This window comes from Oryx dammah, unplaced genomic scaffold, assembly GCF_014754425.2.
Source record: "Oryx dammah isolate SB20612 unplaced genomic scaffold, SCBI_Odam_1.1 HiC_scaffold_2, whole genome shotgun sequence".
Classification (NCBI taxonomy): Eukaryota; Metazoa; Chordata; class Mammalia; order Artiodactyla; family Bovidae; genus Oryx; species Oryx dammah.
In genome coordinates, this window is record NW_024070186.1 from 135437298 (window position 1) to 135454855 (window position 17558).

The 17558-nt window shown below is 35.2% G+C and overlaps 1 protein-coding gene across 3 annotated transcripts in view; it reads left to right on the forward strand.

Moving 5' to 3' along the window:
- Positions 1–17558, forward strand: part of USP25 (ubiquitin specific peptidase 25) — a 163875-nt gene that overhangs the window by 131371 nt on the left and 14946 nt on the right. For all 3 annotated transcript variants that reach the window (XM_040227290.1, XM_040227272.1, XM_040227280.1), the window contains 3 exons: positions 11305–11483; positions 13286–13364; positions 16854–16933. In XM_040227290.1, the coding sequence (XP_040083224.1) occupies positions 11305–11483; positions 13286–13364; positions 16854–16933 (338 nt within the window). The remainder of the gene's footprint in view (positions 1–11304; positions 11484–13285; positions 13365–16853; positions 16934–17558) is intronic.

Here is a 17558-nt window from a genome sequence, read left to right on the forward strand (position 1 = left end):
GTCGTGGTGTGTTTCTCCATGGGTTTATCCTGGTATGGGGCTCTTTGTGCCTCTTGGACTTGATTGACTATTTCCTTTTCATGTTGGGGAAGTGTTCAACTATAATCTTCTTCAAAAATTTTCTCATACTCTTTCTTTTTTTTTTCTTCTGGGACCCCTATAATTCGAATGTTGGTGTGTTTGATATCGTCCCAGAGGTCTCTGAGACTATCCTCAGTTCTTTTCACTCTTTTTACTTTATTCTGCTCTTCATAAGTTATTTCTACCATTTTATCTTCCAGATCACTGATTCATTCTGCTTCAGATATTCTGCTATTGAGTCCTTCTAGAGAATTTTTAATTTCAGTAACAGTGTTGTTCGTATGATTATTAATTCTTCCCAGTTTCAGTTCAGTTCAGTCGCTCAGTTGTGTCCGACTCTTTGCGACCCCATGAATTGCAGCAAGCCAGGCCTCCCTGTCCATCACCAACTGCCAGAGTTCACTCAAACTCATGTCCATTGAGTCGGTGATGCCATCCAGCCATCTCATCCTCTGTCGTCCCCTTCTCCTCCTGCCCCCAATCCCTCCCAGCATCAGAGTCTTTTCCAATGAGTCAGCTCTTGGCATGAGGTGGCCAAAGTATTGGAGTTTCAGCTTTAGCATCAGTCCTTCCAATGAACACCCAGGACTGATCTCCTTTAAAATGGACTGGTTGGCTCTCATAAGGGACTCTCAAGAGTCTTCTGCAACACCACAGTTCAAAGCATCAATTCTTCAGCACTCAGCTTTCTTCACAGTCCAACTCTCACATCTAGGTTGGTCATAACTTTCCTTCCAAGGAGTAACTGTCTTTTAATTTCATGGCTGCAGTCACCATCTGCAGTGATTTTGGAGCCTCAGAAAATAAAGTCTAACACTGTTTCACCATCTATTTGCCATGAAGTGATGGGACCGGATGCCATGATCTTCATTTTCTGAATGTTGAGCTTTAAGCCAACTTTTTCACTCTCCTCTTTCATTTTCATCAAGAGGCTTTTTAGTTCCTCTTCACTTTCTGCCATAAGGTTGGTATCATCTGCATATCTGAGGTTATTGATATTTCTCCCGGCAATCTTGATTCCAGCTTGTGTTTCTTCCAGCCCAGCGTTTCTCATGATGTACTCTGCATAGAAGTTAAATAAGCAGGGTGACAATATACAGCCTTGATGTACTCCTTTTCCTATTTGGAACCAGTCTGTTGTTCCATGTCCAGTTCTAACTGTTGTTTCCTGACCTGCATACAGGTTTCTCAAGAGGCAGGTCAGGTTAATTCTTCTAGGCCTTTGTTAATTGGTTCTTGTATTTTCTCCATTTTACTTTCAAGGTTTTTGATCATCTTTACTATCATTATTCTGAATTCCTTTTCAGGTAGTTTGCCTAGTTCCTCTTCATTTATTTGGACTTCTGTGTTTCTGATTTGTTCCTTCATTTGTGTAGTATTTCTCTCTCTTTTCTTTTCTTTTTTTTTTTAAGTTACTGTGTTTGAGGTCTCCTCCTCCCAGGCTTCATGACTGAATTCTTCCTTTTGGTTCCTTTCCTCATAAGGTTGTGTAAGCTTCATGTAGCGTGATATTTGTGCTGTGTTTGTTTGTTTGTCTGTTTTTCCTCTGATGAGCAAGGCTGAGTGAGGTGGTAATCCTGTCTGCTGATGATTGGGTTTGCATTTTTGTTTTGTTTGTTGTTCAGACAAGGCATCCCACGCAGGTTGCTACTGGTGTTGGGTGATGCTGGGTCTTGTATTCAAGTGGTTTCCTTTGTGTGAGTTCTCACTATTTGACACTCCCTAGGATTGGTTCTCTGGTAGTCTAGGGTCTTGGAGTCAGTGCTCCCACTCCAAAGGCTCAGGGCATGTTCTCTGGTCAGGAAGTTTCCACAAGTGGCTTGTGGCATTAAGTGAGATTAAAACAACTAACAAAAAATGAGAAAACAAAGATGAACCCCAAATGGCAGTTACAAAGTTAGGCAAATAATAATTAAAATAGTGGAATATACACATATACACCCATGAGCAAAGTCAAAACAGTCCAACATAAATAAAGTACAATAGATTGACCCGGCAAACCAAGGAAATCAAAAATTATATTTACCAGTTAAGAACAAAACTAAAGCACAAACTGGAAAACAAATTAAAGCAAAGTGCCAAGTGGGGAATAACACAGTGAAAACAAAACCAACAAATATGTTGAGAGAAAAGGAAAGAAAGAAAAGAAAAAATATATATGCAAAGTTAAATAGAGGTAGATGAAGAAGATTTATTATATACATTAAAGATTAACTGCAAGGGGAAAAGATCAGTAGGAAAGGCAAACAAAGGCATAAATGTAAAAAATATATAATAGGTTTTAAAAAAGAAAAAAATTATAAAAAAGAGAAAAGACAGAAGAGGGAAAAAATAGAAGGAAAAAGGAAAACTCCATAGAACGGCAAAAACCCAATGTAAATGCAGAGGGTTATAACAACAATAAAAAGTGTGACTGAATACACACATATACATATACACCCATAAGCAAAATCAAAACAGTCCAACAAAAATAAAGTACAATATATTGACCTGACAAACAAAGGAAACCAAAAATTATATCTACCAGAACAAAACTAAAGCACAAACTGGAAGACAAAACTAAAGCAAGGTGCCAATTGGGGAATAAAGCAATGAAAATAAAACTAACAAATATGTTGAGAGGAAAAGGAAGAAAGAAAAGGAAAAAATAGTAGATATGAAAAGTTAAGTAGATGAAGTTTTATGTACATTAAAGGTTAACTGCATTGGAAAAGAACAGTAGGAAAGGCAAACAAAAGAGTAAATGTATAATAATAGTAATAGGTTTAATAGAAAAAATAGGTTTAAAAAATTAAAATTAAAAAAGAAAAGAAATGCTCCCCAGAACTGCAAAATCAAATGTAGAGGCAGAGGTTTATAACAACAATAAAAAAATGTGACTGAGAAAAAAAAAAGAAAAAAACTCAAAAGCTTAATTAGATTTAGTAGTGCCAATAAAATCAACAACTACAACAGCAGTGGGGGAGGGGTGGAATTCAAAAGAATATACAGAACAAGTCAAAACATAAGAAGAATAAATGTTTTTCGTGAGTCACTGCTGTCAGAGTCCTTTCCCTCACTGGGAGTCATAGTAAACCTCACCTCGCTAGAATACCCTCCAGCACTGTGATTTCTGGACTTGTTGTGGGGCCAGCTCAGATTCTAATCTGGTCCTACTCCTATGTGTTCCTGCCGCCAATGTCCACAGCTATCAGAACTAGTGTGTTTTATTTTGTAGGAGCTCTCAATGACATTTTATATTTTCCATAGACACAGAGACTGCCTAGTTGATCGTGTGAATTTCATCTGCATGTTGTACAGCTGGTGGGAAGATTTTGGGCCTTCTTCCTTAGTCACATTGCTCCTGTGTTTCAACTGTGGTTTTATTTTCACCTCTGCATGTGGGTTGTCCACTGGGGTTTCCTCCTGAGGCTGCCCTGGAGGACTTGGGTTTGCCCCTGTGAAGGCCAGGTGTGGAGGTGGTGCTGCTGTTTGGGTTGCGGGGGCTCTGGCAGCACCAGGTACTCAGGGGAGTTGGAGGCTAGGGCAACAGGAAATACAGTGCTCTAAAAGAGTATGGCAACCATTATTGGCCAATATGCTCCAATATTCTTGCCTGTAGAACCGCCCGCCCCCCCCCCCCCACACACACACAAACAGAGAAGCCTGGCAGGCCACAGTCTACAGGGTCGCAAAGAGTCGGACACTACCAAAGCAACCCTGTGCACATAGATGCAAGAATTTTTGCCTGGCCAGTGAGAGTTGAGCATGAAGGTGGCACAGCTGCTTGGCTTGCAGGGACCCTGGCAGTGCCAAGTGTACAGGGATACAAACTGCCTTCTCAGCAGAAGTTATGTATGGCCCTATCAGAGTCTTTCCCAGCCTCTTGTAGCTGGCGATCAGAATACCTCTTTGGCCAGTCTTTCTCCGCAGCTCCACCCATTCAGGCACTTAGAGGGCTCCCTTGCCTGAGGTCTTTCTCTGTTTGGCGTGTCAGGCACATAGAGGGCCCCCCGCGCCCGGCCCGCCCGCCCCCCCCCCCCCCCCCCCCCCCCCCCCCCCCGGGGTCCTGCTCTGTAAATCAGTGTGTCTGGCACTTAAAGGGGCACCCTGGGTGGGGTCCTGCTCTGTAGTTCAGTGTGTCAGGCGTTTGATGGATCACCCTCTGTATTGTTCAGCTGCCACTGCTGGCATGTGGGGAGAAAGAGGCTGTGGTGATGGCTCCACCCCCTTTCCTCCACAGGCATTTCCCTTCACAATCTCCTCCCTCACGTCCCCTCTGCCCACATCTCCGAGTCAACAGCAGCCCTCGCCCTGGGATTGCTCCACAATCCCTGGTGCACCTTCCAGGGGATCTACATCCCTGTCCCAGGTATGTATGGCTGTGGCAGGGACTGTCTGATTCTCATTCCAATTAGGCTGCCACAGATCAGCTGTTTCACTCTCAGCCTAAAATGTTTCTCCTCTCACTCAGACAACGGCCCTGATGTGGAGATCAGACCCCTGCTTCAGTTCCCCCACCCACCAAGGGCAGGTCCAGTCCTACTAACACTCTGGTTTTTCCCCCGAGTTCCTTCATCCTCCTGATTTTTGCGTGGGTCTATAGATTCCTTTCCACTCATCAGACATTCCTGTCCTCTCTCAGCTGGTGTTCCACATGCACCTCTGTGTCTGAAGGTGTATTCCTGATGTATCCATGGAGAAAGATGTACTCCACGTCCACCTACTCCTCTGCCATCTTGTTCTTAGCCTACCTCTCTCACTTTTTAATTTCCACTCCACAGTTAACCTCTCTCCCTGATTAACCTCTCTCCCCGATTAACTTATTTCTTATATATGCTTCTAGATAAATGACTGATATTCAGTACTCATCCATATGTTATAATTTAAATAAAAATAGAAGTTTCTTCTTTCGGTCTATCATTCTTTTTCATGTAATGTGGTGGATGATTTAGTCATGTCATGATTTGCAGATTTTTCATAGGTACATTTTATTTCCCATTGAACTTACCAGAGTTTATTTAAACACTTTTTTAGAGCAGGGCTTTCTAATTTTTTCCTTGTTATGACAAACAAGGATGAATCTAGTTATGGATCTGGCCACCATAAAGTCTGATAGCGTTAGTATCTCAATCCTTATAACTTACTCATGGCTTAAGTTAGGAAGCTTTGTCCCACATGAGGTGTTACTGGCAAAGCCTTTATGGTCAGATGCCTGGATTTAAATCCTAGCTTTATCACTTAATAATTGTGTGATTTTAGACAAATTACTGAAATTATCATGGCCAGTTTTTCAATTTATAAATGAGAAGTTATCTTGAGAATTAAATGAGATAATTCATGTTAGACATCACTGGACAGTGTCTATCACATAAAGAATGCTCACAAATTGTAACTATTATTAAATCCCATATTACTGTTTTTGATGGGTATTAGGATCATTTCCAGTATTTTTGAGAATGTTCTTGTACATATTAGATTGGTGCAAAAGTAGTTGCAGTTTTGCATTGTTGAACTTTGCCATTTGATGTACATTCTTAAATGTGACTATGTTGTACATCATTTTAACGCACATTTCTTGCTTTATGTTATTTGCTAGTGACATTACTTGCTGTTTATTTTATATGTATTTTAGTCTATAGAAATGATATTAGACAAAAAGCAAATTTGAACTTGTTCAAGTTCAAAATGGGTCATAAAGCAGTCGTGACAACTCGCAACATCAACAATGCGTTTGGCCTGGAAACTACTGACAAATGTACAGTGTGGTGGTGGTTCAAGAAGTTTTGTTTAGGAGACGAGAGCCTTGAAGATGAGGAATGCACCGGTCAGCCATTGGTTGTTGACAGTGACCAATTAAGAGCCATCACTGAAGCTGATCCTGTTACAGCTACAGAAGAAATTACCCGAGCACAACATCAATCATTCTATGGTCGTTTGGCATTTGAAGCAAATTGGAAAGGTGAAAAAGCTCAATAAGCGGTGCCTTATGAGCTGACCACAAATCAAAAAACTTGTTTTGATGTGTTATCACCTCTTACTCTATGCAACACTATCAAACCATTTCTAATCAGTTTGTGACGTGTGATGAAAAGTGGATTTTATAAGACAACTGCAATGACCAGCTCTGTGGCTGGACTGAGAAGAAGCTCCAAAACACTCCCCAACGCCATACTTGAATCAAAAAAAGGTCATGGCCCCTGTTTGGTGGTCTGCTGCTGCTGATTCACCTCAACTTTCTGAATCCTGGTGAAACCATTACATCTGAGAAGAATGCTCAGCAAATCAATGAGATGCACCAAAAACTGCAACGCCTATAGACCACATTGATCAATAGAAGGGGTCCAGTTCTTCTCCATGACAACCACATGTCATGCACAGCCAACGCTTCAGAAGTTGAACGAATTGGACTACAAAGTTTTTCTTCATTTGCCATATTCACCAGACCTCTCGCCAACTGAGTACCACTTCTTCAAGCATCTCGACTTTATGAAGGGAAAATGCTTCCACAACCAGCAGGAGGCGAAAGATGCTTTCCAAGAGTTTGTAGAATCCTGAAGCACAGATTTTTATCCTGCAGGAGTAAACAGACATTTCTCATTGGCAAAAACATGTTGATTGTAATGGTTTATATTTTGATTAATAGATGTGTTTGAGCCTAGTTATAATAATGATTTAAAATTCAGGATCTAAAACCATTATTACTTTTGCACCAACCTAAATATATTATTGAAAATTCAGTGAACATAACATAGTATATTTGCCCAGTCAAAATATTTGTGAATTTTAATTCAGTTGTTTAATTTAAATAAATAAATGGAAAGTTTGTCAGGTTTCATTTTTTCTGTCTTGATAATTTTTAATTGCCACCTGTATTCTCAAATCCTTTCAGAATCTGATTGTACTTCATATTATTACAGTGAGATGGATAATTATATTTCTCAGTATTTTGAGTCTTCTCAGAAAGGAACAAGATACGCCTCTTCACTTTTTTGGCCCTCTCTTAGGTCCTTAAGTAAGGTTTTATTATTTTACTTCAGCATGGTCTTATAGCTTCTTTTTTAATCTAATCTTAGATGTGTAGAAATTGTTTCTGTGAATTGAGTTACTTATCCTCAATAACAAATTATTGATAGAGTATCTTATAGGAAAGCTAATTACTTGTATTTATTCATATAGTGTCAAATTACTTTATTTTTTTATTTTTTCTAATAGTTTTCCAGTGGATTCTCTTGATTATTTCAGTAAACTGCCTCCTAGTAATTATCTCATTAGTTGTTGTTTAGTCACTGTCTGACTGTTTTGTGAAACCTGTGGACTGTAGCCCCCCAGGCTCCTCTGTCCATGGGATTCCCCAGGCGAGAATACTGGAGTGAGTTGTTGTTTCCTACTGTAGGGAATCTTCTTGACCCAGGGATCATTTAATCCCTGTCTCTTGCATTGGTGGGCAGATTCTTTACCACTGAGACACCAGGGAAGCCTCAGTTATCTCATTTCCAGGATAATTTTTGTTATACTTTTTTTCTTATTTCATTTCTGAAATATATTCAGGCTTTCAGAATATAGTTAAATAATAAAATAATGGTGATAAACTTCTTTGCTTAGTTCCTGAGTTTAATGTGAATGTTTGTAGTGTTTTATTAAATAGGATGTGTAGTATTGGTTTTTAATAGCTCCTCTCTTATAGATTTAAAAATAAAGACAGTTTCTTAAATTTACAGTTAAAGAGTTTTATTTTAAACTGATTGATATTGGAATTTAGGCATTTTTTTTTAATGCATCTATTAGAGATTCTGCACAAATTTCTTCTTAATGCTTAATTCTTGCAAAGGAGGGATCTTAGCATTGATCTATCTATTTTTTTTTAATCATTGTAAACACTGTCTCTTCTTATATTTTCTTTATGTACACAAGGAAGTTTATCAAAATTAGATGTCATTCTGGGCATCTGTGTTCATAAGCAAAATTAGCCTTTTTAAAAAATATTTGTCAATTTTTGATACTCAGATTATACTAGTTTTATGTAATATTAAAGAAATTTCCCCCCCTTTTTTTTTGTTTGGACCAGTTGAGATATAGAAGTCTTTGAAGATTTGCTATAACAGCACAACTCTAATACAAAATGAGCCTAATATCTTTATTGGGTATAGATTGTAGGCAGCGTTTTCAGTTATCTGTAGTTTTGCCTGGGTCTCTTCAGTTTTTCTGCTTTGTAAAGTAATTCTGGTAACATATTTTCCTAGATGATCATCTGTTTAATAAAGATGTTATAGTTTATTGGCATAAAGTTATACGTATTATTCTTTTATAAATTTTAAAACTTTTTCCTGTATTTTTTTTTAATCACCTTCCTGATTTCTAATGTTATTTTTATCCCATTTTTTGGTCTTCTATTCAGATTTTTGGAAAGAAAAAGCCTTTTGTGGTCTTTATCTAATTGCCACATTATTTTCTTTCTTCTGCTTTATTTTGGTTTATTTTCTTTTTCTAGTTTCTTGAAATAAATGTTATTTTGGATTGCTTAAGCTGAAATTTCCCTTGTACCAATCTGGCTGTGTCCTTTAGGTTTTGAGATTTCATATTCCCAATATTATTATAATTTTGATTCCTTTGATCCAAGAATAGTTTATAGAAGAATACTTCTAATTCCTAAGTGTTTAGTTTGGGAGTTACCTTTAATTCCTATTTATATAACATACAGTCAAAGACTATAACCTATATGATTCTGATCCTCTGGAATTTGAAGTAGATTTTTTATATCTCTTAGTACACTATCCATTTTTAAAATAAAATGATATATTTAGCTTTCTGAATTTTACTCTATCTTACCTTAGAGCTTACTGCCTCCAGAGTATACTATATATTTGTATATTTGGTATTTTAAATAGTCTGTGAAAGTGAAAGTCGCTCAGTTGTGTCCAACTCTTTGTGACCCCATGGACTGTACAGTCCATGGAATTCTCCAGGCCCGAATGCTGGAGTGGGTAGCCATTCCCTTCTTCAGGGGATCTTCCCAACTCGGGTCGAACCCAGGTCTCCCGCCTTACAGGCGGATTCTTTACCAGCTGAGCCACAAGGGAAGCCCAGATGTAACTTCTAATACATGTAGAGTATGTTTTATCATGTGATTCAGAAAAGTAGAAAAAAGTCAAACTAGAAATCGTTTGGAAGATTTCAAAAAACAGATTTTTAACCAGTCTCATTGAATGGATCATGTGTGGCTTGATGGGAGATGGTCAAGGACATCATCCAAGTAGAGAACTTAAGAAACAAAGGCTTGTGCATTTGTGAGGAGTGGAGCTTGATCTAAATAGAGGAGTAACAGGAAATAAGACCTAATAGGTAACGCTGAACCTGATTAGTTGGACCCCGTTAAATGTTGACTGTAAGTTGTGTAGAGATCTCCTGAATACACCAGCGTGGAACACCTCTTTGAAAACTTGCAGGAATATATATATGCAGTATATTTTGAAAGTCAGAAAACTTTTTGAGAAGGAAGTTGATAAACAAAACACTGATAAACAACATTCATTGATAATTTATGCTAATAAAATTTAGTATTTTTGTGTTTGAAAAATTGCTCTACAAATTTAGAAGTGCAATTCTACCTCTACTGGTTTAATAAAACACCTATAAATTGTGAGTTTGGTATTTACTCATTATAATTAGGAGAATCGTAAGTAGAGCAAAATCAAGAGGTAAACATCATCTTAAAGCTGACACATAATCTAACTCTCTAATAGAAATCTGTTTACTGTTTATATATATATATATAAAATCCCAGCCTGCATTTTGAAGGGTGGTGGGAGAATGGATAATCATTTAGTATTATAATATCTTATAATCTAAACTTATATTATTATTTGAGAGAGAATTTTATTTTGGTCATACCAGTTTCAGCCAAAAGAATGACATCTGAAATATTTAAATACACAAAAACCTTCTGATAGCCTATAGCAATCATTGTCTAAAGGGCCATAAGAAGAAAAACAATTACTTTTTGTTTTACACTTACTCTCAAATTCAGTATAGTGTAGTTATTAAATGACCATGTGCCTTTTTTTCAAATTGGAAAGATTAAAGAGTTTGTAAGCAAAGCATGCAGTAAAGTGAGTCATGATAGCCTTACATGACAAATATAGTTAATTTTCATGGCTGCTTTTTAGCACAGCAGTAAAACTTGAGAATGGCATATGTATATCTAAAATAAAGTTGGAGTAATTTATCTATAGAGTAATTATCTTATTCTGTTTATAATGCTAATGTGTATAGAAAGGACTTATTAGCTCCCCCTTAAGTTTAAAAACATATAACTAGAATGTTCCATTTACTGTTTTTCAGGTACATTTTCTCACTTCTATATAATACAGCCAAATAGGTGATAGTATCTGGATGGCCAAGAATTGCTTAGGAAATGCATGCAAAAAAAACCCTTTCCAATAGAATGGACTTTTTGTAACATATTTTGCATGTAGCTCCAAGTACTTATGGTTAGTAGAAAATAATTTAGATATGATGTCTAATATAAATGAATATTTTAATTAAAGTGTTATCTGTAATTATATGTGCTTCTTACATATGGCAGTACTTGATATATATCTCTATACATATTTCTCTGAGCAAATATTTTTCAAATCATTTGCTTATGTGTGGGAACACACATTAGTATTTATTATTTCTCATAATAGTAGTTGCAAGTATAGAAAAGGTTAGCTCAGTATCAAGGTAGTAATAGTGATAGTATTCATTGATAAACATTACACTGGTAAAATTCAAATATTTTTGAAACAAAAATTTATGGTGAAAAAAAAGGCTTACTTTTTCATCCCTTATTTGTAAGCTCTACAGTTAAAGTTAATTGTGATAGTATTATTATCATCCGTTTAAGAGCCAGCCATTTTCTTTCAGATATGAATATTCTAGGGACCTACAGCTCAACCCTAGAATTTTAGATATTAGAGGTGCACTTCAAATGGAGCATAGATTAGGAGATATGCCAAGTATCTCAGTCTTCTGATGCCTCTGAATAGACTTTGACCAAACTCTGATAAGTTTTGCAAAATAACTTATGATAAGCTTAGATGTATTTAAACTATGGAACATGGGACAGTGTTCTTAGATATACAACTACATTTTTTGTAATATTTTAAAAGGAAAACATATTTGAATATAAGGATAATTATAATACTGAAGGATGTGAATTATTATAATTAACTAAGATTGGCATTTTGTTGTATTTTCTAGGCAATTAAGTTGGAATATTCAAGGTTGGTTAAATTGGCCCAAGAAGATACCCCACCAGAAACAGACTATCGTTTACATCATGTAATAGTCTACTTTATCCAGAATCAGGCTCCAAAGAAAATCATTGAGAAAACATTGCTAGAACAATTTGCAGATAGAAATTTGAGTTTTGATGAAAGGTAATTTGAAAATACAAAATGTTAAGTATTTTATTCACGTGCTCAAATTGCCCGTGTTGTTTTTATAGCTCCAAGTGCAATTTTTGAATATGTATTTTACAAATAGACATATTTCAGTAAGTGCAGCACAGAATTTGACTTCACTTAATTCAGTTGCTTTGTAATTTATTTGTTACTTATAATCATGACTTTTAAAAGTTTAACCCCAAAATAATTTAGATCATTTTATTACATTTTAATTGTGAACCAAGGTACTGAGATAAGCAATATAAAGATACACAAAAGAGTATAATATAATTTTCACTGGCCTTTGGGAACTAAAAACTTCAGAGAAATAAAGAATTTCTGAACCTCTGCACTATGGATATTTTAGGCCAGATAATTTTTTTGTTTTGGGCGTGGGGGCTATCCTTTAATTTGTAATATATTTAGTATGTTCCTGGCCTCTACCCATTAAGTGCCAGTAGTACCCCTCAAGTGGTGACAACCCAAAATGTCTCCAGATACTGCCAAATAGCCCCACTGGGAGCAAAATCATCCTTGTTTGAGAACAATTGGGGAAAGTAATTAATCAATATACACAAAGTAATTAAACATCTTCTGACTTAAAGAAAAGGCTTAGAATGGTTAAATGAATTTTGGTTTACCCGAAAAGTTTTTTTTCTTAGAAGTTCCTATAAAACTGTTTACTAATGTTAAAAATTAAAATTTAATCTAGTTAAGTTAGAATAAATACTATTAAAAAAAAAATTCAGCCCTCAGGTAAACACCCAAAGTATTGAAGTTTTAAAATGTAGAAACTTTTGTGCTATCTTGGTTAGCATAAATTAAAATGCTAAACACATTTTAATTCTGAAATAAATGATTATCCTTTCATGCATGTCTCAAAAATACTGAATTCAAAATATGTGTAGTAGAGAAGAGTGTGATGGAAAACAAAGCATCTAGGATTAATTTCTGCCTCATCATGTGTCTGCTGTGAAAGTTAGGATTAAGGTTTCAATGCACGTAAATGGTTTTGAGCATTATCTGGTAAATAGTAAGTATTGGCTATGAGTTTTTATTAGTAATAATGTTGACATCACTTATTTTGTTAAATATAACTGAAGAACTCAGAAATGTTGACCCTCTTTTATCTGGGCTGTTAGTGTACTGTGTTCCAATGAGTATATGCTGTTGAATTTGGGGAAGATATTTATGAAGTACTCACACTGACTTTTCAATCTTCTGCAGTTAGTAGCCCTGGCAAGTAAAAATAGTTTGTTTTGAGAAATCTGCTTTCTCTTGTGCTTGAAATATGGGGTAAACTATATGTGATAACTATAAATATATTTTGGGGAGATATCTTTAGCAGTGGTTCTGATCATAAAATCTGTTGAAATATTCCCATTCCTATCTGAAAGGATAGGCACATTTTGGATATCTTCTTACTATTTATGAATAGTATTATTTGGGGGAAGTGAGATTTCATGTCTCTGGAGTTTGCTTAATAGAGATACATTATCAATTTTTAAAAAACTTTTTGTCATATTTAATAGAACATAATTTTAAATTCATATAGAAATATAGCATGGTGAATTAGAATTATTGCTTCTGTCATCTTTATATACTTAGTAAATATCCAGTATTGTCCAAAAAACGAGATTTTTCACTTAATTGAAATTTGTTTCCTCAAAAATATTGCACAGTGATAGTGGATTTCATTTTCACGTGTTAGGTAGTTTAATTTTGCATAAAACATAATTTTTAAGTTTTTATGGATTTTGCTTTTGATTTAGAAATATTTTTTCTTTCATTTGAAGGTGTCACAACATAATGAAAGTTGCTCAAGCCAAAATTGAAATGATAAAACCTGAAGAAGTAAACATGGAGGAATATGAGGTAATGTGACTTTTGGGAGGTTGATTGAGGAATTCTTTAGTTCATAATCTTTCATTTCAGTATAGCCAATAATCGCGTGAGAAAATTCATCACAAAGGGGTGAAATAACCTGCCTGAGGTTATCATAGCTTCATGTCACAGCTTGGTTAGCAGAACCTACATTCTTAAATGCTGTATTACAGTGAAGCCATGCTATACGTTTTCTTTGCTTCATATATATATATTTTGAGGGAAAGTTAAAAATTGGTTTCAGTCACTGTATACCTTCTGCATTTGTCATTATTGGGCAGGGTTGTGTGAGGGAGGCATGCATGTGAGCATTTGTATTGTGCTTGTGGTAGTTTTCGTGCACAAAATTCTCTTTGTGTTAACTTTGGCTTTAAAATTAAGTTACAATTCAAACACCTAGTATTTTGTCAGATTTTTAAGTTTAACTTTCTACATTGTTTTTCCAAAAATTTTTACATGAATAAATTTTAATTTGCATTCATGAGTGCCTTCGGTTAGTGATTGGTCACGTTTGCAAACGTGATTACTTTACATTCCCTTAAACAATTAGTATAACTCTACATTTAACAGATAAAAGGAAGGATACAGAAAAACATTCACTTTTGATCAAAACTCTTAGCTAACCTGGAATACAAGGTAACTGCTTTAGTCTACTGAAGAGTGTCTTAAAAAACAAAAACTAACAGAACTACCATAAACATCATATTGAAATCTGAACATTGAAAACTTTCCTTTTGTGATCAAGAAAAGGACAGGGATGTATGCCAGTTTTATTCAACACGTACTGGAAGTTTAAGCAGTACAGTAAGGCGATAAAAATAAAGCAGAAAGTAAGAGATTGCAAAAGAAGAAACAAAGCTTTTGTTATTTACAGATGTTTTATATATAGAAAAGAAAAAGCTAGATAAATTTATTGGAGATAAAGATAATAAGAGAGCTTTGTAAAATACAAATCTATGTCAAATATCAGTTTTATTTCTTTATACCAGTAGCAAATATTCAGATAGAAATTCTTTAAAATGACACCATTTTAGATAATATCCAAAATGATGGTGTACCTGAAAGCAGATTTAATAAAAGATGTGCATAATTTTAGGAGATGTTATAAAGAAGACCTAAGTAAATGGATGTATGTATTGTGTTTGGAAAACTTGGTGTTGTAAAGATGCCAGTTTTCCACAGAATGGTTTATTGAAACTGTTCAGTTTCTAACAAACTTCTAGCAAGTTGTTTTATGGAGCTTAATAAGTGATCAAAAATTTTATGGAAATGCAAACATTCTAGTCTCAGCATTCTTGTAGAACAAAGTAGGAAGGTTATTTTCACTTAAAATCAATATAAACTATCTTAACTTTTATACTTTACAATAATATTATCATAAGAATGGATAAATTTGAATTATAAGGCAAATAGAAAATCTGGAAACATAGCCACACAAAAAATGGACACATAATACATGCCAGAAATATAGGCAAATTGGTTGCTAATTCTGCCCTTGTCTCCAAGATTCAGGTTATATGGGACTTGATTTTAATTGTTATTTGCTTCTGCAGTCCCTCCACCAGTTTGCTTCATCAGATTGGATGCTGCATATTTTTATTCTGAAAATTTCTCATATTTTTTCTAATTGCAGAGCCACTAAATCTTACAGGTATTTACATGACATGTTTTTGGATTTTGTATATCCCACATATCTTTATCTTGCTCTGAGTCATCCATCAGTAATCCTTGGCCTACAAACCAAATCCAGTTCATCACCTGCTTTTATAAATAAAGTTTTATTGGAACACAAGCCATTTGTTTAGATATTGAATATAAGCACTTTCACCCTACAACTGCAGAGTTGAGTAACTACAACAGAGACTGCATGGCCTGTGAAGCCTAAAGTATTTATTGTCTAACCCTTTAAAGAAGTTTACCTACTGAAAACTTCTAAGGTGAATCTAATGATAACAGAATGGCAATTTGAATACTTCTGCCAGAAAAGCTAACTTTATGCTTAAAGATAAATTTTACCCTTATTTGTTATTAATGTCGTCTATCCCTGGTGGCTCAGTTGGTAAAGAAATCTGCTTGCAATGCAGAAGATCCGTATTTGATCCCTGGGTCAGGAAGATCCCCTGGAGAAGGGAATAGCAACCCACTCCAGTATTCTTGCCCAGAGAATTCCATGGACAGAGAAGCCTGGTGGGTTACAGTCCATGGGGTTGCAAAGAGTCAGATAGGATTGAGTGACCAACACTGTCACTTTCAATAGTATGAAAACTTTGCCTTTTTAAATTAAAATGATTTATATTCAAGGAGAATATATCAATAGTTAGCAAGTAACTGGCCTATATGTACCTTACTTTCATTTATTTACAATAATGTGTATAAAAGCTTTCACACTTTTATCATCACTATCTCTTTTAGGTTAATCATATATTGAATTTTAGTTACGATTTTCTTTGAATCAATTTTTATTAAGTAAAAAAAATCTTGATTTTTTTTTTAAAAAACTGTTTTCTAAAATTGTAGATTGTGAGTTCTGAATCATTTTGTTATATGACATGTTAAATGATTGTGGGTATTTTGGAGAGGGGCTGTGAAATGCTTCTCTCTTTTTCACCATATCTCAGTTGAAAAGACTACTTAGCAACCACATTTAAAATTTATCACAAATTTTGCAAAATTAAAAGGTTAAATATATTACAACATTTTTTATTTTTCTTTCAGTTCCTTAAAACTCTGTTTAAAATAAGTCTTCAAGCTTTGATTCCTATTAGTTAGCTTCATTTACCTTCTACATTCAATGTGCTGTAGGTCTATAATAATATTTTTTTTAATGTAGTGTTGTTGCTTTACATTATGTTAGTTTCAGGTGTACAGCATAGTTGTTCAGTACGTTTACAGATATTACTCTATTAAAAGGTATTATAAGAAAATAGCTATAATTCCCTGTGTTGTACAGTATGGCCTTGTTGCTTATCTATTTTATACATACTTTACATTTCCTAATTCTGTACTTGTACTGTGCTCCTCCTCCTTTTCCTCTCCCCAGGGGTAGCACTATGGAGGTTCCTCAAAAAAATGAAAATAATCCAGCAATTCTCTCCTGAGTATATGTTTGGAAAAAATTGAAAACAGAAATTTGAAAAGATATATGCACCCCAAATATTCTCTGATAATATCTTAATAAACTTTTACACTGAAGAATTTTTGAGAGACAAATGGCCTACCTATTGATTATCTTGCCTTTTATTTCTGCTATCTTCTAGTGTGATTGTTTAATTTCTCTCATCAGTGTCTACAGTTTTTACCTTTATCTTTACACTGACATGTTTGTATGTAAGAAGTTAAAGTCTTGATTTAGGTCTAGTTTATCTTCAGTTTTGAACTCTTTGCTTCTGTTAGTTCAAGTAGTTATCATAAAATGTATTTGTAAGTAGTTTTCATTGTAGTTTTAATATCTATATACTTTTAATATTCTTTCACCTACAGGAGTGGCATCAGGATTATAGAAAATTCAGGGAAACAACCATGTATCTCATTATTGGGCTAGAAAATTTTCAAAGAGAAAGGTAAGGCAAAATGGACACACATGATAAGAAAAGCTTAATTCTTGTATTCTATTCAGATGTGACCTCATCTCTTGAAAAGATTTTATTCACAATATATATTTTCAATAAACTTTATTTTACAACTCTCTTAAATTTATAATTGCAAATTGCAAAGTTAATACAAAGAATTCCCATATACAATATATTTTCCATTTGAAATTAAATTTGTAAAGTTAGCATTATTGTCATTGATTTTATCAGCTCTCAGACACTACAGTTGAAGGTTAGAATGAAATAGGATTAGATTGAAGCCTAGATTTGCTAGGGACCAAAGAAGCTGGTTTTCCTTCCCTGGGCTTCCCTTGTGGCTCATCTAGAAAAGAATCTGCCTACAGTGCAGGAGACCTTGGTTCAATTCCTGGGTCGGGAAGATCCGCTGGAGAAGGGATAGGCTACTCACTCCAGTATTCTTGGGCTTCCCTTGTGGCTCAGCTGGTAAAGAATCCGCCTGCACTGCAGGAGGCCTGGGTTCGATCCCTGGGTTGGGAAGATCCCCTGAAGAATGAGAAGGCTGCCCACTCCAGTATTCTGGCCTGGAGAATTCCATGGACTAGTCCATGGGGTCGCAAAGAGTCAGACGTGACTG